The sequence below is a fragment of the Doryrhamphus excisus genome, chromosome 5, assembly GCF_030265055.1.
Source record: "Doryrhamphus excisus isolate RoL2022-K1 chromosome 5, RoL_Dexc_1.0, whole genome shotgun sequence".
Taxonomy (NCBI): Eukaryota; Metazoa; Chordata; class Actinopteri; order Syngnathiformes; family Syngnathidae; genus Doryrhamphus; species Doryrhamphus excisus.
In genome coordinates, this window is record NC_080470.1 from 2488139 (window position 1) to 2504900 (window position 16762).

Sequence of the window (16762 nt, forward strand, 5' to 3'; positions counted from 1 at the left end):
TATTTTACTAGTCTGTGCAGCACTTTGGAAACTCTTGTTTATAAAATGTGCTATATAAATAAAGTGGATTGGATTGGATTAGAGCCCTCAAGACATGAAATAACACCCCTATAGTCGTCTTATTATCATTCATTCATTCATTTTCACGGGTCACGCGGGGGTGCTGGAGCCTATCCCAGCTGTCTTCGGGCGAGAGGCGGGGTACACCCTGGACTGGTGGCCAGCCAATCACAGGGCACATATAGACAAACAACCATTCACACTCACATTCATACCTATGGACAATTTGGAGTCGCTAATTAACCTAGCATGTTTTTGGAATGTGGGAGGAAACCGGAGTACCCGGAGAAAACCCACGCATGCACGGGGAGAACATGCAAACTCCACACAGAGTTGGCCGAGGGTGGAATTGAACCCTGGTCTCCTAGCTGTGAAGTCTGCGCGCTAACCACTGGACCACCGTGCCGCCCTATATTATTATTTATTATTATTTTTTTTTATTTTACAACCATTCACACTCACATGTCTTTATACATTATCATGTTTATTATTACTATTATCATGCATATTGTGGGAAAACTCAAAGCTGCAATAAAATCCTGTTGTTCCGGCTATCAAGTATGGTGATTGTGTGTCTCACCGAACATTACTGTTCATTCATTCATTCATTTTCTACCGCTGGGGAGAACATGTAAACTCCACATAGAGATGGCCGAGGGTGGGAATTGAACCCTGGTCTCCTAGCTGTGAGGTCTGTGCACTGGGCCGCCGTGCCGCCCTTATTACTCAATATACTTTTGAAAATTCATGGTAGTAGCCCGGTGGTGGATAATCTTTAGCTTCAAAAGACACATTTGGGTCCGTTTCCACCAAATGAAAACCCACTAAACTTATTTGACGACTAAAGTGAAAGTAACGCGTTGATGCATGTCATTACTTCCTGTTCCTCCTGTTACTCCAGAGTGACGAGACACGGCAGTTGCCAAATGGCAAATAGCCATGCTTCTTAAGATAGCACTTAGGACCAGTTTGGTGTAATCTTGGTGTAATTGTATTAACATCCTGAGCCATTGTTTTCTTTCTCAGCTGGGATAGGCTCCAGCACCCCCACACTCGGATACTGTGAACATCCAGCAGCAACACAACATTTTGGCATGACTACTATTTTGATGAAAAATATACTGAACCAGGGCTGCACAGAGGCCGGGTGGTTAGCACACAGGCTTCACAGCTAGGAAACCCGAGTTCAATTCCACCATCGGCCATCTCTGTGTGGAGTTTGCATGTTCTCCCCGTGCATGCGTGGGTTTTCTCCGGGTACTCCGGTTTCCTCCCACATTCCAAAAACATGCTAGGTTAATTAGCGACTCCAAATTGTCCATAGGTATGAATGTGAGTGTGAATGGTTGTTTGTCTATATGTGCCCTGTGATTGGTTGGCCACCAGTCCAGGGTGTACCCCGCCTCTCAATTACTGGGATAGGCTCCAGCACCCCCACAACTGTATCACTCGGATACTGTGAACATCCAGCAGCAACACAACATTTTGGCATGACTACTATTTTGATGAAAAATATACTGAACCAGGGCTGCACAGAGGCCGGGTGGTTAGCACACAGGCTTCACAGCTAGGAGACCCGAGTTCAATTACACCCTCGGGCATCTCTGTGTGGAGTTTGCATGTTCTCCCCGTGCATGCGTGGGTTTTCTCCGGGTACTCCGGTTTCCTCCCACATTCCAAAGACATGCTAGGTTAATTGGCGACTCCAAATTGTCCATAGGTATGAATGTGAGTGTGAATGGTTGTTTGTCTATATGTGCCCTGTGATTGGCTGGGGACCAGTCTAGGGTGTACCCCGCCTCTCAACTACTGGGATAGGCTCCAGCACCCTCACAACAGTATCACTCGGATACTGTGAACATCCAGCAGCAACACAACATTTTGGCATGACTACTATTTTGATGAAAAATATACTGAACCAGGGCTGCACAGAGGCCGGGTGGTTAGCACACAGGCTTCACAGCTAGGAGACCCAAGTTCAATTCCACCCTCGGCCATCTCTGTGTGGAGTTTGCATGTTCTCCCCGTGCATGCGTGGGTTTTCTCCGGGTACAAAACATGCTAGGTTAATTAGCGACTCCAAATTGTCCATAGGTATGAATGTGAGTGTGAATGGTTGTTTGTCTATATGTGCCCTGTGATTGGCTGGCCACCAGTCCAGGGTGTACCCCGCCTCTTGCCCGAAGACAGCTGGGATAGGCTCCAGCAACCCCTGCGACCCTTGTGAGGATAAGCGGTAGAAAATTAATGAATGAGTTGAAATATTAACAATTACATATTAAAGTTGGAATCTTATGAGAAATAAAAACAAATAAAAGGTGTCATTTTTAGAAAATTAGGTTGTAGAAAAAGTTATATTATGACAATATAGTCACAATATTATGAGAATAGAGGCATAATATTTGATGATTTAGAGGAAAGTTAACTATTTTTTGAACAAAAACAATATCAAATACCTGCTTTCACAGTACAATCACTTTTGTACCGTACTTTTCAAAAGGCAGTTTGTTTACATTTGGAGGATTCAAACAAAGAAGTAGTACTTGGTAAGATTCCAGGCATGCCTGCCAGCCTCTCGATGCTGTCCATCAGCTGCTGCAGGTCTGGGAGATCCTGGTTTGCAGTCCGGGACAAAAGCGTCTGTGCGTCCACAAAGGCGCGAGAAATTCTGTAAGGGGACAATAAAAAAAGACAGCGAGAATTAACTTGATTCCATATTGTGAAAATCATACTAACATTAGATAACGCAGCTAAATTTGAGGACGGATATTCATTAGCATATGCATTTCTTATGAGTTAACGACGCGTCCACGTTTGGATCTCAGGTAAACCTACATGGAGTTGTCATGGTTGCCAACGTGGCCCGGAGTCTCCCCTGGAGTCGGGCTGCTGTAGCAGGGATTGTTGATGTTGCAGATTATACCTTGCATCCAAGGCAAGGTGCCTGCTGACGGCAAAGCTTTGTTAAGAAAGTGACCTGCAAATAAAAAATATAAAAATAAAAATCATCAGACCACGTCCAGAATTTTTTTTTCTACACCACTCTAGAAAAAATTGCTAGATTTGCCGCTAGTTGGTTTAAAAAAAAAAACAAAACTTGAATCTAAAGGGCTCTGAACACTCGCAAAATAGTCAGGAACACTGATCCCTCATGCAGCGTCTTCTTATTCTGTGAGTATAATGTCGATTAAGCAGCAGACTCGTGATGCCGTCTATGTAATTTGGAATAACAAGCTACATTCACGGTCCCATTATAATGTGTTCTGAGGGCAAACGGGTAAGGAAAAACATGCACGACAGCAAGGAGACCCAAGTTCAATTCCACCCTCGGCCATCTCTGTGTGGAGTTTGCATGTTCTCCCCCGTGCATGCGTGGGTTTTCTCCGGGTACTCCGGTTTCCTCCCACATTCCAAAAAAAAACATGCTAGGTTAATTAGCGACTCCAAATTGTCCATAGGTATGAATGTGAGTGTGAATGGTTGTTTGTCTATATGTGCCCTGTGATTGGCTGGCTGGTCACCAGTCCAGGGTGTACCCCGCCTCTCGCCCCAAGACAGCTGGGATAGGCTCCAGCACCCTCCGCGACCCTCGTGAGGCTAAGCGGTAGAAAATGAATGAATGAATGAGTTCTCCTCCTATTTTGTGTGGAAGTGGTAACTTTTTGGCTTCTTATTTTGTCTTTCCCCACCCTGAACCGAGTTCAATTCCATCCTCGGCCATCTCTGTGTGGAGTTTGCATGTTCTCCCCGTGCATGTGTGGGTTTTCTCCGGGTACTCCGGTTTCCTCCCACATTCCAAAAACATGCTAGGTTAATTAGCGACTCCAAATTGTCCATAGGTGTTTTGGTCAAGTAGTTTGTAAAATAAATTACTTGCAAAAAATGCGACTTATACTCCAGTGCGACTTATGTATGTTTTTTTTTATACATAAATATGCATTTTTGGCCTTGTGCGACTTATACTCCGGAGCAACTTATAGTCCAGAAAATACAGTAAATGCGTGTGAAAAATGGTCCCTTGAGCCAAACTTTGGACACGCCTGGGTGATTGCTTTAAGGCAGGGGTCGGGAACCTTTTTGGCTAAGAGAGCCATGAAGACCAGATATTTTAAAATGTGTATCTGTGAGAGCCATATACATTTTTTTAAACATTGAATGCAATAAAATGTGTGCATTTTTATGTAAGACCAACAGTTTTAGATATAATGGGCTCTAATTACGTAGACCAGGCACACTACCCCACGCCAAGGGGGTGTGGCCAGCACACTTTCGTGAGCAGCGCAGTGTCCAATAATAAATCAAATACTTGCTGCCATTAATGCAACTTCTGCTGCTGCATGGTTTTGCACCATACTCCGTACACATATTTCATTCTTTTGGCCATCTTCGTCAGAAGGCTTGGTTCTGCAGCTTTAGCTAGGTGACTATTTGACTAAAGGAGGAAAGTTTACATTTACATCTCAATGACCGAGGTAGACTACCGCATTACCCAGTAATAATCGAGTTTTGGTGTTTGACCTGGAAAATATCATCAGGAAAGATAGATATGGTCGGCCGTATTACAGTAGAAAATAGATGGACGGATTAAAATGCATAAGAAAGTTGTTGATTATTTTTAACAGTCATTTCTGTGATGTTTACTTTAAAATGTTAGCAAAAATACATTTTTATTGTGGTAAGAAACGCTTGAGAGCCAGATACAGTCATCAAAAGAGCCCTACCTGGCTCCCGAGCCATAGGTTCCCTACCTCTGCTTTAAGGTTATGACATTCATAAAAAGAGATAGTAACATATTACTCACATTGGCCTTGTTCGAAAGGAAGATTTGATCTGCGAACAGCAACGAGGATGAGAAAGAGCAAGAGCGGCCAGATGATTTCGATGATCAGTTGAATCTGCATGAAGGTGAATGACGCATCATGAACATCACGCACAAACTGTTTATTTGCAGCAAATTTCAAACAATTATGTTTCTGGAGTTATTTTGTAGAGGTGAACGGACCGCAGGTTCAAACTCAGAAATGATCCAAAACCAAAATAAACCAACTCTTTTTTTTTGGTTTTGGCTGATTTCCGTGATTGTGGAAAAATGACAGCACCTTGTTTCTCCTTCGGAAGGTGACGTTCTTCCACAGCAACAGGATAAGCTGGCGGAAAAAAGCCATCGCTCTCAACCGCTACTTGACCATGGAAGCCTACAGCTAAAAACACAACACATGGTGAGAAAAGTCCATCATATATCCATGGAATTTTCATTCAAATTCAGTGCAGGCCAATACTACTACTACTACTACTACTACTACTACTACTACTACTACTACTACATATGATTGCTGTAAGAAGAAAATAAATAAAGAACTTTAAGAGAAGGCTGACAACAGCAAGTCACTATTAAAAACATATTACTCACATTGATTAGCTTAGTTTTACATTAAATACATTTCAATACCTCAATTCTGCGTTGTAAGCAAAAAGAAAACATGTTTTTGTACATTCTAACGCCGTAAAGGTAACATTAAATGGCAAATCCTCAGTTCATCCTGAATTTACTCCTCCTGATCCCATAAGACTTAATCACTTTTACTGGGAATGTCTTCAACGTGAATCTATACTATATTGAGCTCTGATCGCGCAACATGTTGACAATCGCTTTAGTACGAAAACAAACGACGTAGTGACGTCATTTTGTCCTTTTTTTTAACATGACCACAAATGACATAACAGTGATCAGATATTGCATTATGCTAAACATATGCTATACGATATAAACTATTCCTATAATGTTACATCGTATACATACAACAACATTGTTGACCAGAAAGTCCTAAAAATGTTATTTACCTTTGCGGATTACAGAGGAGAGTCATTCCGGGCATATAAAGCTCAATTGTCCGGAAGCTTCGCTCTATTTCCTTACTACTAATAGCTCCAAGTCCAAAGCTTGAAAGTCCCGCCCCTATATGACGCTGATTGGTCAATGCATGTGCATAACTGAATTTCAAGAAGCCGGTAAGGAATGTAATTGGTCAACTGCCAATGTTTTGGAAAGTTCCGGAAGCAGACGAGCAAAGTGACAAAACAAAGGAGCACAGGAGGCGCTAGTGACAAAAAACTATTAAGTACACTCGCACAATAAAAAATACAATTGGTCAACTCCCAATGTTTTGGAAAGTTCCGGAAGCAGACGAGCCAAGTGGCAAAACAAGGGCGCAAAGGGGGCGGTAGTGACAAACCCCTAAACGTAAAAGTCCCGCCCCTATATGACGCTGATTGGTCTTTGCATGTGCATAACTGAATTTCAAGAAGCCGGTAAGGAATGTAATTGGTCAACTCCCAATGTTTTGGAAAGTTCCGGAAGCAGATGAGCCAAGTGGCAAAACAAAGGCGCAAAGGGTATAAGTTGCAGGAACAGCCAACCTATGAAAAAAAAAAATGCAACTTATAGTCCGGAAAATACGGAATACAGAAGACAATTGTATATGTTCTTAGCCTCAATTAAGCATTTTCACGTATAAAAATGGCAAAATGAACAAAAATACAAATATAAGACATTTAGAAAACGTAATATGTAGTATTTTACACTGATCACTAGATGTCAGTAATGTTACATTTGTTGGGATACTGATACCGGGCCAACTAAAAGTAACAAAATTAATCAGAATCACTTACTGAAAAAAACAAAAAGAATCACTTACTGTAAACATAATTTGCTTTGTTATTTTTGTTTTAAATAAACTACAACAACAAATGTACAAAAAGAGACAGTATTAAATAAAATTAATTTAAAAAAATCAAACTAATACCTAAATAATGATGTAAATGTACAGAGGAGCACAGAGTGAGCCTATCCCAGCTGACATTCATCCCTATGGACATTTTTGGAATGTGGGAGGAAACCGGAGTAATAATAATAATGGTAAAGTAATGGTAGCATCACAACCTGACAGTATTAAATTAAACTAAAAAACAAAATTGTCATTACATTTTTCCCTTTTGATGATGAAACAGGATAAAAACAGACAGTTCTGATGCTGGGACGGAAAGTTCAAGCACCCAAAGAATGATCCTGATATGCTCAAGAGCCCAAAAGAAGGTGAACAGAAAAATACAATATATTAATATTTAGTATACAATGTTGCTCTGTGCCGGTAGAAGGACAAATTAAGCTATCAAATTCCGTAAGACACTATATAATCTAGTCGAAATGTTCCTATAATAGTGGAAGCCAGTAGAAAGTACAAATACTCCTTTTTACTTCCTGTACATCAAGGGTGTCCAAACCTTTTTGTGTGGGGACACTTTGAAACATTTGTACATTCAAGATGCTAAACACAGTCTGATGTAAGGCAATGTATGCTACGCTATCGAAATAAAACATCTTCATCTTCAGCTCTACTCCATTTCCAGTCAGTATATTTGTACATACCATTCAAATAAAAGTACTACAGCTGTGACCATCAGTTTGTTTCTCTTTTTTTTCTAATTCTATTCCAGCATCCTGATGATCTTGTAGGAAATTCCTAAAAAGGAAAGATAATAAGTTGTTTAAAGGATTATTCACATTATGTACTTTTAATTTAGAGTGTACAAATCCTCCCCCTGAGGACTCTTGAAAGAACCAAATCATAAAAATGATGAAACAATGAATGAAACAATACCTAATACAGACGTACAGGCTTATCTGCAGTCCCTGTATACCTACAAGTAAGCAGGTTTTATTACAGTGCAGCTACAAAAAAAGCACCCTTCCTTTCCCTGAAATAACACTTTTGCAGATATATGTGTGTCGATTTGCTTTGCACATAAAAAGCAAAAATAAATGTCAGTGTTAAAATTGACAAAAGTGCCAGACTAGCTAGGAGTCCTGTGGACACGCTGACGGTGGCTAGCAGTCGCGCTCGCCACTGTAGAAATCCTCCCACTGAGGTTTTGAATAGAAGATAAGGGAATCTTAAAGAACCAAATCATAAAAATGAGAACAAGATTGTTTATTCCTGACAACAATACCTAATACAGACATCCGGGCTTATCTGCAGTCCCTGTATACCTACAAGTAAGCGGTTCTTATTACAGCGCAGCTGCAAAAAAGCACCCTTCCTTTCCCTGAAATAACACTTTTGCAGATATATGTGTGTGGATTTGCTTTGCACATAAAAAGCAAAAACAAATCGCAGTGTTCGTTCCACAGTGCCAGACTAGCTAGGAGTCCTGTGGACACGCCGACGTTGGCTAGCAGTCGCGCTCGCCACTGTAGAAATCCTCCCCCTGAGGACTCTAAGTGGGTTTCGAATAGAGGATAAGGGAATCTTAAAAGAACCAAATCATAAAAATGAGAACCAGATTGTTTATTCCTTATCAGCAGTCCCTGTATACCTACAAGTAAGCGGGTCTTATTACAGCGCAGCTGCAAAAAAGCACCCTTCCTTTCCCTGTCCGGTCTTTTAATACACTCAAGATTGTGTAAGAGGCTGGAGTCGTGGACCAATCAGCTTTCAGGAGATGACATGTGACGATGATGTCACTCCAGACGGATTATAAAAGGGAGGCCGTCAGCGAGCACAAATCATCAAAAGACAAGATCATAGCGAGCGTTATATCAACTAGCTACTCCAGTAAGTATATTAACATGTGCTTGACTTTAATTAAATTGCTGATTAATTTAATTGCTGTTGCTGTTTCAGGTCAGTTTTGCCGTAACAGTGTGGGATCGTTTATTGGCGTCGAGACATGAAATTACTACTGCTTTATTCTCTGCTACGCTATTTGCGTGAGTTTGGGCGCCGTTACATGATGTTAGCATGTTAAAGTTTTTGACTGCTGTGAACTTTGACCCTGGACAACACGGTCATTGCAGTAACATGCTAACACCAAGTTATGTGACATGTGCTCAGTTGCCTTTGCAAGCGGCGTCGGAAGTGGCATCGGACTTTGGTCATGGCTGCGTCCAAAGACATGCCCAAATTCAAAACCAGTCCCGGTCCCGGTGACGGATGTCGGTAACTTTGTCGTGTCAGACGGCTCTAACTACCACTTCCTCAATGACATGTTGGAGAAGGTCACGCCCTCCGTCGTTCACATCAAACTCTACCACAAGTATGATTTCTTAGCAACACAACAACAATACTGTGTAAGAAAGTAGCCATCTTGACTCAGATGACCTCCTCCTCCCATGCAGCTCAACTCGCCCCGGACACAACGTTACCATGACAACCCTGTCTGGCTTCATCGTGTCAGAGGATGGATTCATCGTCACTGAGGCCCACACGGTGGTCAATGCGGATCAAATCAAGGTAATCAATGGGAAGAGTGTAAAGCAGGGGTCTCAAACACGCGGCCCGCGGGCCGATTTGTCAATTTTTACAGGGTGACCCAAAAAAAAAAAAACGGGCCCCAACTCTAATTAAGCCCCGTTTCTTAGTGTTTTGTTTGAATGAAATGAAACTTTGGTCATAACTAGTTTATTATATTCAAAACATCACATCAAAACACTAGGGCAGTGGTCTCAAACACGCGGCCCGCGGGCCGAATGTGGCGCGCAGGACACTAGTTTGAGGCCCCCGCCTTGTACCCAGAAAAAAATTATTACGTTTGATTCATGTTCATGTTAAAGGTTAAATAACTGTTAATAGTTATCCTCCCTATCCGTGTGGAAGTGGTAAGTTTTTGGCTATTTAAGTTGAAAGGAAATAACTTGAAGGCTACCATTTAGGTCAGGGGTCTCAAACACGCGGCCCGCGGGCCAAATGTGACCCGCAGGACACTAGTTTGAGGCCCGCGCAAGTTTGATATGGATGCTGTATGGTATCATGTACCCAGAAAAAAATTATTACGTTTGATTAATGTTCATGTTAAAGGTTAAATAACTGTTAATAGTTATCCTCCCTATCCGTGTGGAAGTGGTAAGTTTTTGGCTATTTAAGTTGAAAGGAAATAACTTGAAGGCTACCGTTTAGGTCGCTAGCTCTCTAGTTTGCGAGTTAGCATGTGTCTCAAGACCCTGCAGTTGCGCAATATGTTGTAAATAAAAAGAGTATAAATGTGACTATAGTCGTGTTTTGTCATGTCTACAGGGCTCTAATAATGCTTTGTTCATTTTAAATCTGAAAAAAATAATTTGTCTACCCACCAACTATATGTGGTTTCTTAAGTTTTTATTATTTGCCGTTTTATTATTATTATTATTATTATTATTATATTTATTTATTACTGATTGATTGATTTTCTTTATTCTTGATTTGTTTATTTATTTTTCATCTTTTTTTGGAAAACCTGATGCGGCCCAGTCTCACCCAGACTCTAGCTCCAGTGGCCCCCCAAGTAAATTGAGTTTGAGACCCCTGGTGTAAAGGTAGCTGGTACCTGATCATGTGACAGGAAGTGCTTTATCTGCAGGTGGAGCTGAAGAGCGGTGCTCTGTTTGACGCCAACGTCAAATTCGTGGACGAGGCTAGCGACATCTCGCTGATCAAGATGGACGCAGCCGTGAGTGATTTAGTCGATGTTGACATTTGATGACATATATAAACATCCAGGTTGTACATCTGCCACTACTGTTTATCGACATAGCTTACGTGCTAGCTCCGTGCTAACAGTCCAATTCCATGCTAAATATGACATCTTCTCGTCATCACAGACAAAGCTGCCGTTTCTTCTCCTTGACCACTTGACGGACCTTCGGGTCGGCGAGTTTGTGGTGGCCATTGGTAGAAAGCTCCCGCACCAGCTTGATGTCATCTCCGGACTTGTGAAAGGAGGGGCGCGGGAGATGGACCTCGAGAACTCTGACATGTTCTACATCAAAACGGGCATCGTTATGGACGTGAGTCACGTGATGACTGTGTTTGGTGTTTCTCAGGTTCTGATGTTCTGCTGGTCCCGAAGATGAATTGGAATTTAGTCAAAGTTTGAAGTCTTGACGTTGTTTGCCATTTGTTGTTAGCCACCGTCAAGCGTGTCCACAGGACTCCTAGCTAGTCTGGCTCTCAGGAATAAACAATCTTGTTCTCATTTTTATGATTGGTCCAGGACTCAAGCCTCTTACACAATCTTGAGTGTATAATAAAAGGCCGGACATGGAAAGGAAGGGTGCTTTTTTTGCACCTGTGCTGTAATAAGACCTGCTTACTTGTAGGAATACAGGCACTAGGTATTGTTGTCAGGAATAAAACAATCTTGTTCTCATTTTTATGATTTGGTTCTTTAAGATCCCCCTTTCCTCTATTTGAAACCCACTTAGAGTCCTCAGGGGGAGGATTTCTACAGTGGCGAGCGCGACTGCTAGCCAACCGTCGGCGTGTCCACAGGACTCCTAGCTAGTCTGGCTGTCGGGAATAAACAATCTTGTTCTCGTTTTTATGATTTGGTTCTTTAAGATTCCCTTATCCTCTATTTCAGGGAAAAGGAAGGGTGCCTTTTTGCAGCTGTGCTGTAATAAGACCTGCTTACTTGTAGGAATACAGGCACTAGATATTGTTGTCAGGAATAAACCATCTTGTTCTCATTTTTATGATTTGGTTCTTTAAGATTCCCTTATCCTCTATTCGAAACCCACTTAGAGTCCTCGGGGGGAGGATTTCTACAGTGGCGAGCGCGACTGCTAGCCACCGTCGGCGTGTCCACAGGACTCCTAGCTAGTCTGGCTGTCAGGAATAAACAATCTTGTTCTCGTTTTTATGATTTGGTTCTTTAAGATTCCCTTATCCTCTATTTCAGGGAAAAGGAAGGGTGCTTTTTTGCAGCTGTGCTGTAATAAGACCTGCTTACTTGTAGGCATACAGGGACTGCAGATAAGCCCGGATGTCTGCATTAGGTATTGTTGTCAGGAATAAACAATCTTGTTCTCGTTTTTATGATTTGGTTCTTTAAGATTCCCTTATCCTCGATTTGAAACCCACTTAGAGTCCTCAGGGGGAGGATTTCTAAAGTGGCTAGCGCGACTGCTAGCTACTGTCAACGTGTCCTTTTGTTAATTTTAACACTGACCGTTGTTTTTGCTTTTTATGTGCAAAGCAAATCCACACATATATATCTGCAAAAGTGTTATTTCAGGGAAAAGATTGTGCTTTTTTGCAGCTGTGCTGTAATAAGACCTGCTTACTTGTAGGCATACAGGGACTGCAGATAAGCCTGGATGTCTGCATTAGGTATTGTTGTCAGGAATAAACAATCTTGTTCGTTGTTTGTTTGTTTGTTGAAGTCTTGACGTTGTTTGCCATTTGTTGTTTTCTGACAGTCTGCCAACTTCGGAGGTCCTCTCGTGAACATGGTGAGGGATATCTTCTGTCTTTTCCAAACTCATCCTTCAATTTAATCCATGAGTTTTTCCGGTTTTTTTTTTCTGCAGGAGGGAAAAGTCGTCGGCATGAACGCCGGTCGGATGGTGTCTTCTTTGGACGGTGCCATCCCTTCGTTCAAGATCAGTGAACTCCTAACTAAGTCCAAAGGTCCGTGTTACCTTCAAGGTAAACCTTAAGGTCAAGATGAGGATGAACGTTTTTGTTGTTTTTTGAGCAGAAGGAAAAGGAAACAGGAAGTACATTGGCGCGAAGATGATGAGCATCACACCGGCGTGAGTGTGATGCCGACCTTGAAGAGGAATATTGGTCGTGTTGATTGTGAGTTGATGATGATGACGATGTTTGTAGGTTGGCTGTGGAGCTGAAGGACAGAGTGGACGACTTCCCAGACGTGACGTCTGGCGTTTACATCATCAGCGTTTTGGGGACTCCCGCCGAGGTGTAAGTACTTCCAAAACCGAACAGCAAAATGGACGTTTGGTGTGTTTGTATTTGTGTTACCTTTTTGTATCACAGCGCCGGCCTGCAGCGCCAGGATGTCATTGTCGCCGTCGACGGCGAGCCTGTGATGTCCACCGGCGATCTCGACGCCGCCATGAAGCGAGACGACACACTTCATGTGGTTGTGAAGCGGGGGAAAGAAGACGTCAATATCTCCATCGTGCCCAAGGAGTTTGACCCTTGAACCCTGCAAGTCAAGTGAAGGTATTTGCTCAATTTTGCTAGCTAAAAGCAAAATTTTAGCTAGCAAACATATAGTCTCACAAACACAGACAAAAGATATTTATACACGCACCCACAAAAAACATGGAGTACGCATGCAACAAAGGAAAAGCAGAATGTTCCAGACGCCTTGATGCCCCTGCGAACAAAGGAAAAAGATGCCTTGATGCCCCGGCAAACAAACGAAAGCAGAAAAACACCATGAAAGCGGTTCAAGTAAGGGCAGTAGCGAAAGCTGATTGGTCCAGGACTCCAGCCTCTTACACAATCTTGAGTGTATAATAAAAGGCCGGGCAGGGAAAAAAAAGGTGCTTTTTTTGCACCTGTGCTGTAATAAGACCTGCTTACTTGTAGGAATACAGGCACTAGATATTGTTGTCAGGAATAAACCATCTTGTTCTCATTTTTATGATTTGGTTCTTTAAGATTCCCTTATCCTCTATTTGAAACCCACTTAAGAGTCCTCAGGGGGAGGATTTCTACAGTGGCGAGCGCGACTGCTAGCCACCGTCAAGCGTGTCCACAGGACTCCTAGCTAGTCTGGTTGTCAGGAATAAACAATCTTGCTTTTTATGTGCAACGCAAATCCACACACATCTGCAAAAGTGTTATTTCAGAGAAAGGAAGCGTGCTTTTTTTGTGCCTGTGCTGTAATAAGACCTGCTTACTTGTAGGCATACAGGCACTGCAGATAAGCCCGGATGTCTGCATTAGGTATTGTTGTCAGGAATTAACAATCTGGTTCTTATTCTATAATTTGGTTCTTAAAGATTCTCTTATCCTCTATTTGAAACCCACTTAGAGTCCTCAGGTGGCGAGCGCGACTGCTAGCCACCGTCGGCGTGTCCACAGGACTCCTAGCTAGTCTGGCTGTCAGGAATAAACAATCTTGTTCTCATTTTTATGATTTGGTTCTTTAAGATTCCCTTATCCTCTATTCGAAACCCACTTAAGAGTCCTCAGGGGGAGGATTTCTACAGTGGCGAGCACGACTGCTAGCCACCGTCAGCGTGTCCGCAGGACTCCTAGCTAGCTAACTTTCTTCCTTTTGTCAATTTTAACACTGACATTTGTTTTTGCTTTTTATGTGCAAAGCAAATCCACACACATATATCTGCAAAAGTGTTATTTCAGGGAAAGGAAGGGTGCTTTTATGCGCCTGTGCTGTAATAAGACCTGCTTACTTGTAGGAATACAGGCACTGCAGATAAGCCCGGACGTCTGCATTAGGTATTGTTGTCAGGAATAAACAATCTTGTTCTCATTTTTATGATTTGGTTCTTTAAGATTCCCTTATCCTCTATTTGAAACCCACTTAGAGTCCTCAGGTGGCGAGCGCGACTGCTAGCCACCGTCGGCGTGTCCACAGGACTCCTAGCTAGTCTGACTAGTCAGGAATAAACAATCTTGTTCTCGTTTTTATGATTTGGTTCTTTAAGATTCCCTTATCCTCTATTTCAGGGAAAAGGAAGGGTGCCTTTTTGCAGCTGTGCTGTAATAAGAGCTGCTTACTTGTAGGAATACAGGCACTGCAGATAAGCCCGAATGTCTGCATTAGGTATTGTCAGGAATAAACAATCTTGTTCTCATTTTTATGATTTGGTTCTTTAAGATTCCCTTATCCTCTATTCGAAACCCACTTAGAGTCCTCAGGGGGAGGATTTCTACAGTGGCGAGCGCGACTGCTAGCCACCGTCAAGCGTGTCCACAGGACTCCTAGCTAGTCTGGTTGTCAGGAATAAACAATCTTGTTCTCATCTTTATGATTTGGTTCTTTAAGATTCCCTTATCCTCTATTTGAAACCCACTTAGAGTCCTCAGGTGGCGAGTGCAACTGCTAGCCACCGTCGGCGTGTCCACAGGACTCCTAGCTAGTCTGGCACTGTGGAATGCTGCTGAGTTGACTAACTTTCTTCCTTTTGTCAATTTTAACACTGAGATTTGTTTTTGCTTTTTATGTGCAAAGCAAATCCACACACATATATCTGCAAAAGTGCGCCTGTGCTGTAATAAGACCTGCTTACTTGTAGGCATACAGGGACTGCAGATAAGCCCGGATGTCTGCATTAGGTATTGTTGTCCGGAATAAACAATCTTGTTCTCATTTTATGATTTGGTTCTTTAAGATTCCCTTATCCTCTATTTGAAACCCACTTACAGTCCTCAGGGAGAGGATTTCTACAGTGGCGAGCGCGACTGCTAGCCACCGTCAGCGTGTCCTTTTGTCAATTTTAACACTGACCGTTGTTTTTGCTTTTTATGTGCAAAGCAAATCCACACATATATATCAGAAAAAGTGTTATTTCAGGGAAAAGATAGGGTGCTTTTTTGCAGCTGTGCTGTAATAAAACCTGCTTACTTGTAGGCATACAGGCACTGCAGATAAGCCTGCGAAAGTGTTATTTCATTGATATTAGCTGAATGTATGATTGTATGGTTTTGATTAGTTGGTGTGAGACAGACGGAAGACAGAAGACAGGGTTGGATGGAAGCGATTGATTTGCTGTGACGACCCCGAAAAGCCGAAAGAGGAAGAAGAATTAGCTGATTAGCTGGATGTATGAATGAGCGCCAGCTCCAACTTCTGGTGCCGAAGACGAGACTTAGGACCAGAGGAGACCGCGTCTTGGCCCCAAGCTGTGGAACTCTCTCTCCCCCTCCCAAGTAAAAAAGGCCCCCCCGACATCGAAAGCTTTAAGTCTCGTCTTAGGCTTTTAACTCGGAGTGAGTCGTATGGTCCTGTGTCTTTTAGTTCTTTCTCTTTATTTTAATTGTTTTTATTTTTTTATACTTTAATTGCTTTGCTTCTTGTTTTAAATATTGTAATATCTATTTTACTATTTTATTTTATTATTTGATCTTTTAGTTTTGGATTAAATTCAATTTGTACCTTTATTTATTGTATTTTATTTTTACTTTTTATTTTACTAGTCTGTGCAGCACTGTGTAAACTTTGTTTATAAAATGTGCTATTTTATTTATATTTATATTTATATTTACAACTGCTTTGTGTGGTTTTGTATTTGTATCCTGCCCTTGCTGAATTCTGCAATAAACTTATTTCCTGAGTATTCCAAATTACTGTATTGGACATTCACACATTTTTGACAAGATACTGACAAATAAAAAGTTGATATTTTTATTGGGTCTTCGGACCCATCACCTTTTTATTATTAATTTTTTTATTAATTAATTATTTTATAAATAATTTTTATTATTTGGTTATATTGTATTTGTCCAATGAACATGAATGAAAATCTGAATTCTTGGTAATTGATCGTCTATTTAAATTAAAATCAAAGCCATTTTACCTGGCAGCATGAGTAAAATTAAAAGTTCATTCCATTCACTGTGCAATACTGGATTAAATATGGATATCAGTTACTGGCAATGAAATGAACACGTAAACAGCTCATTCTAATAAAATAAGTGATTCTTTTATTTAATAAAAATTATTGTATTTAATAAAATAATCGCTTTAATTTAATAAAATTATTTTATTTAATCAAATAATCGCTTTAATTTAATAAATTTATTTTATTTAATCAAATAATCGCTTTAATTTAATAAAATTATTTTATTTTATTAAAATAATCGCTTATTTTATTAGAATGAGCTGTTTACAGACTGTAAATATATCGATGTGTTCCTGCTCGACTGAGCTGGGCTGGTCCTCGCTAGTG

The 16762-nt window shown here is 41.3% G+C and overlaps 2 protein-coding genes across 7 annotated transcripts in view; one reads left to right on the forward strand and one right to left on the reverse strand.

Annotated features, from left to right (window-relative positions):
* Positions 1 to 13043, reverse strand: part of abca7 (ATP-binding cassette, sub-family A (ABC1), member 7) — a 62789-nt gene extending 49746 nt beyond the window's left edge. For 4 of the 6 annotated variants that reach the window (XR_009129785.1, XM_058072404.1, XM_058072405.1 and 1 more), the window contains exons 1-5: positions 5902 to 6038; positions 5160 to 5261; positions 4862 to 4955; positions 2896 to 3037; positions 2604 to 2728 (exon numbers count right to left, since the gene is read on the reverse strand). Coding sequence is in view for 5 of the 6 variants with exons in the window: in XM_058072404.1 (XP_057928387.1) it covers positions 2604 to 2728; positions 2896 to 3037; positions 4862 to 4955; positions 5160 to 5225 (427 nt within the window). In the remaining variant the exon portion in view is untranslated. Of the gene's footprint in view, positions 1 to 2603; positions 2729 to 2895; positions 3038 to 4861; positions 4956 to 5159; positions 5262 to 5509; positions 5793 to 5901; positions 6039 to 12857 lie in introns of those variants that run through there. The other 2 variants (XM_058072403.1, XM_058072402.1) reach the window with 2 other exon arrangements.
* On the forward strand, positions 8616 to 16157 carry LOC131129176 (serine protease HTRA1B-like). Its single transcript, XM_058072407.1, has 12 exons — positions 8616 to 8672; positions 8742 to 8827; positions 8952 to 9153; positions 9236 to 9350; positions 10453 to 10542; positions 10694 to 10879; positions 12293 to 12325; positions 12404 to 12503; positions 12574 to 12628; positions 12705 to 12797; positions 12873 to 13061; positions 15527 to 16157. Exons 2-11 carry the CDS (start codon positions 8788 to 8790, stop codon positions 13039 to 13041), a joined length of 1083 nt encoding a protein of 360 aa, XP_057928390.1. The 5' UTR covers positions 8616 to 8672; positions 8742 to 8787; the 3' UTR covers positions 13042 to 13061; positions 15527 to 16157.
* Positions 16158 to 16762: the final 605 nt, after the last annotated feature.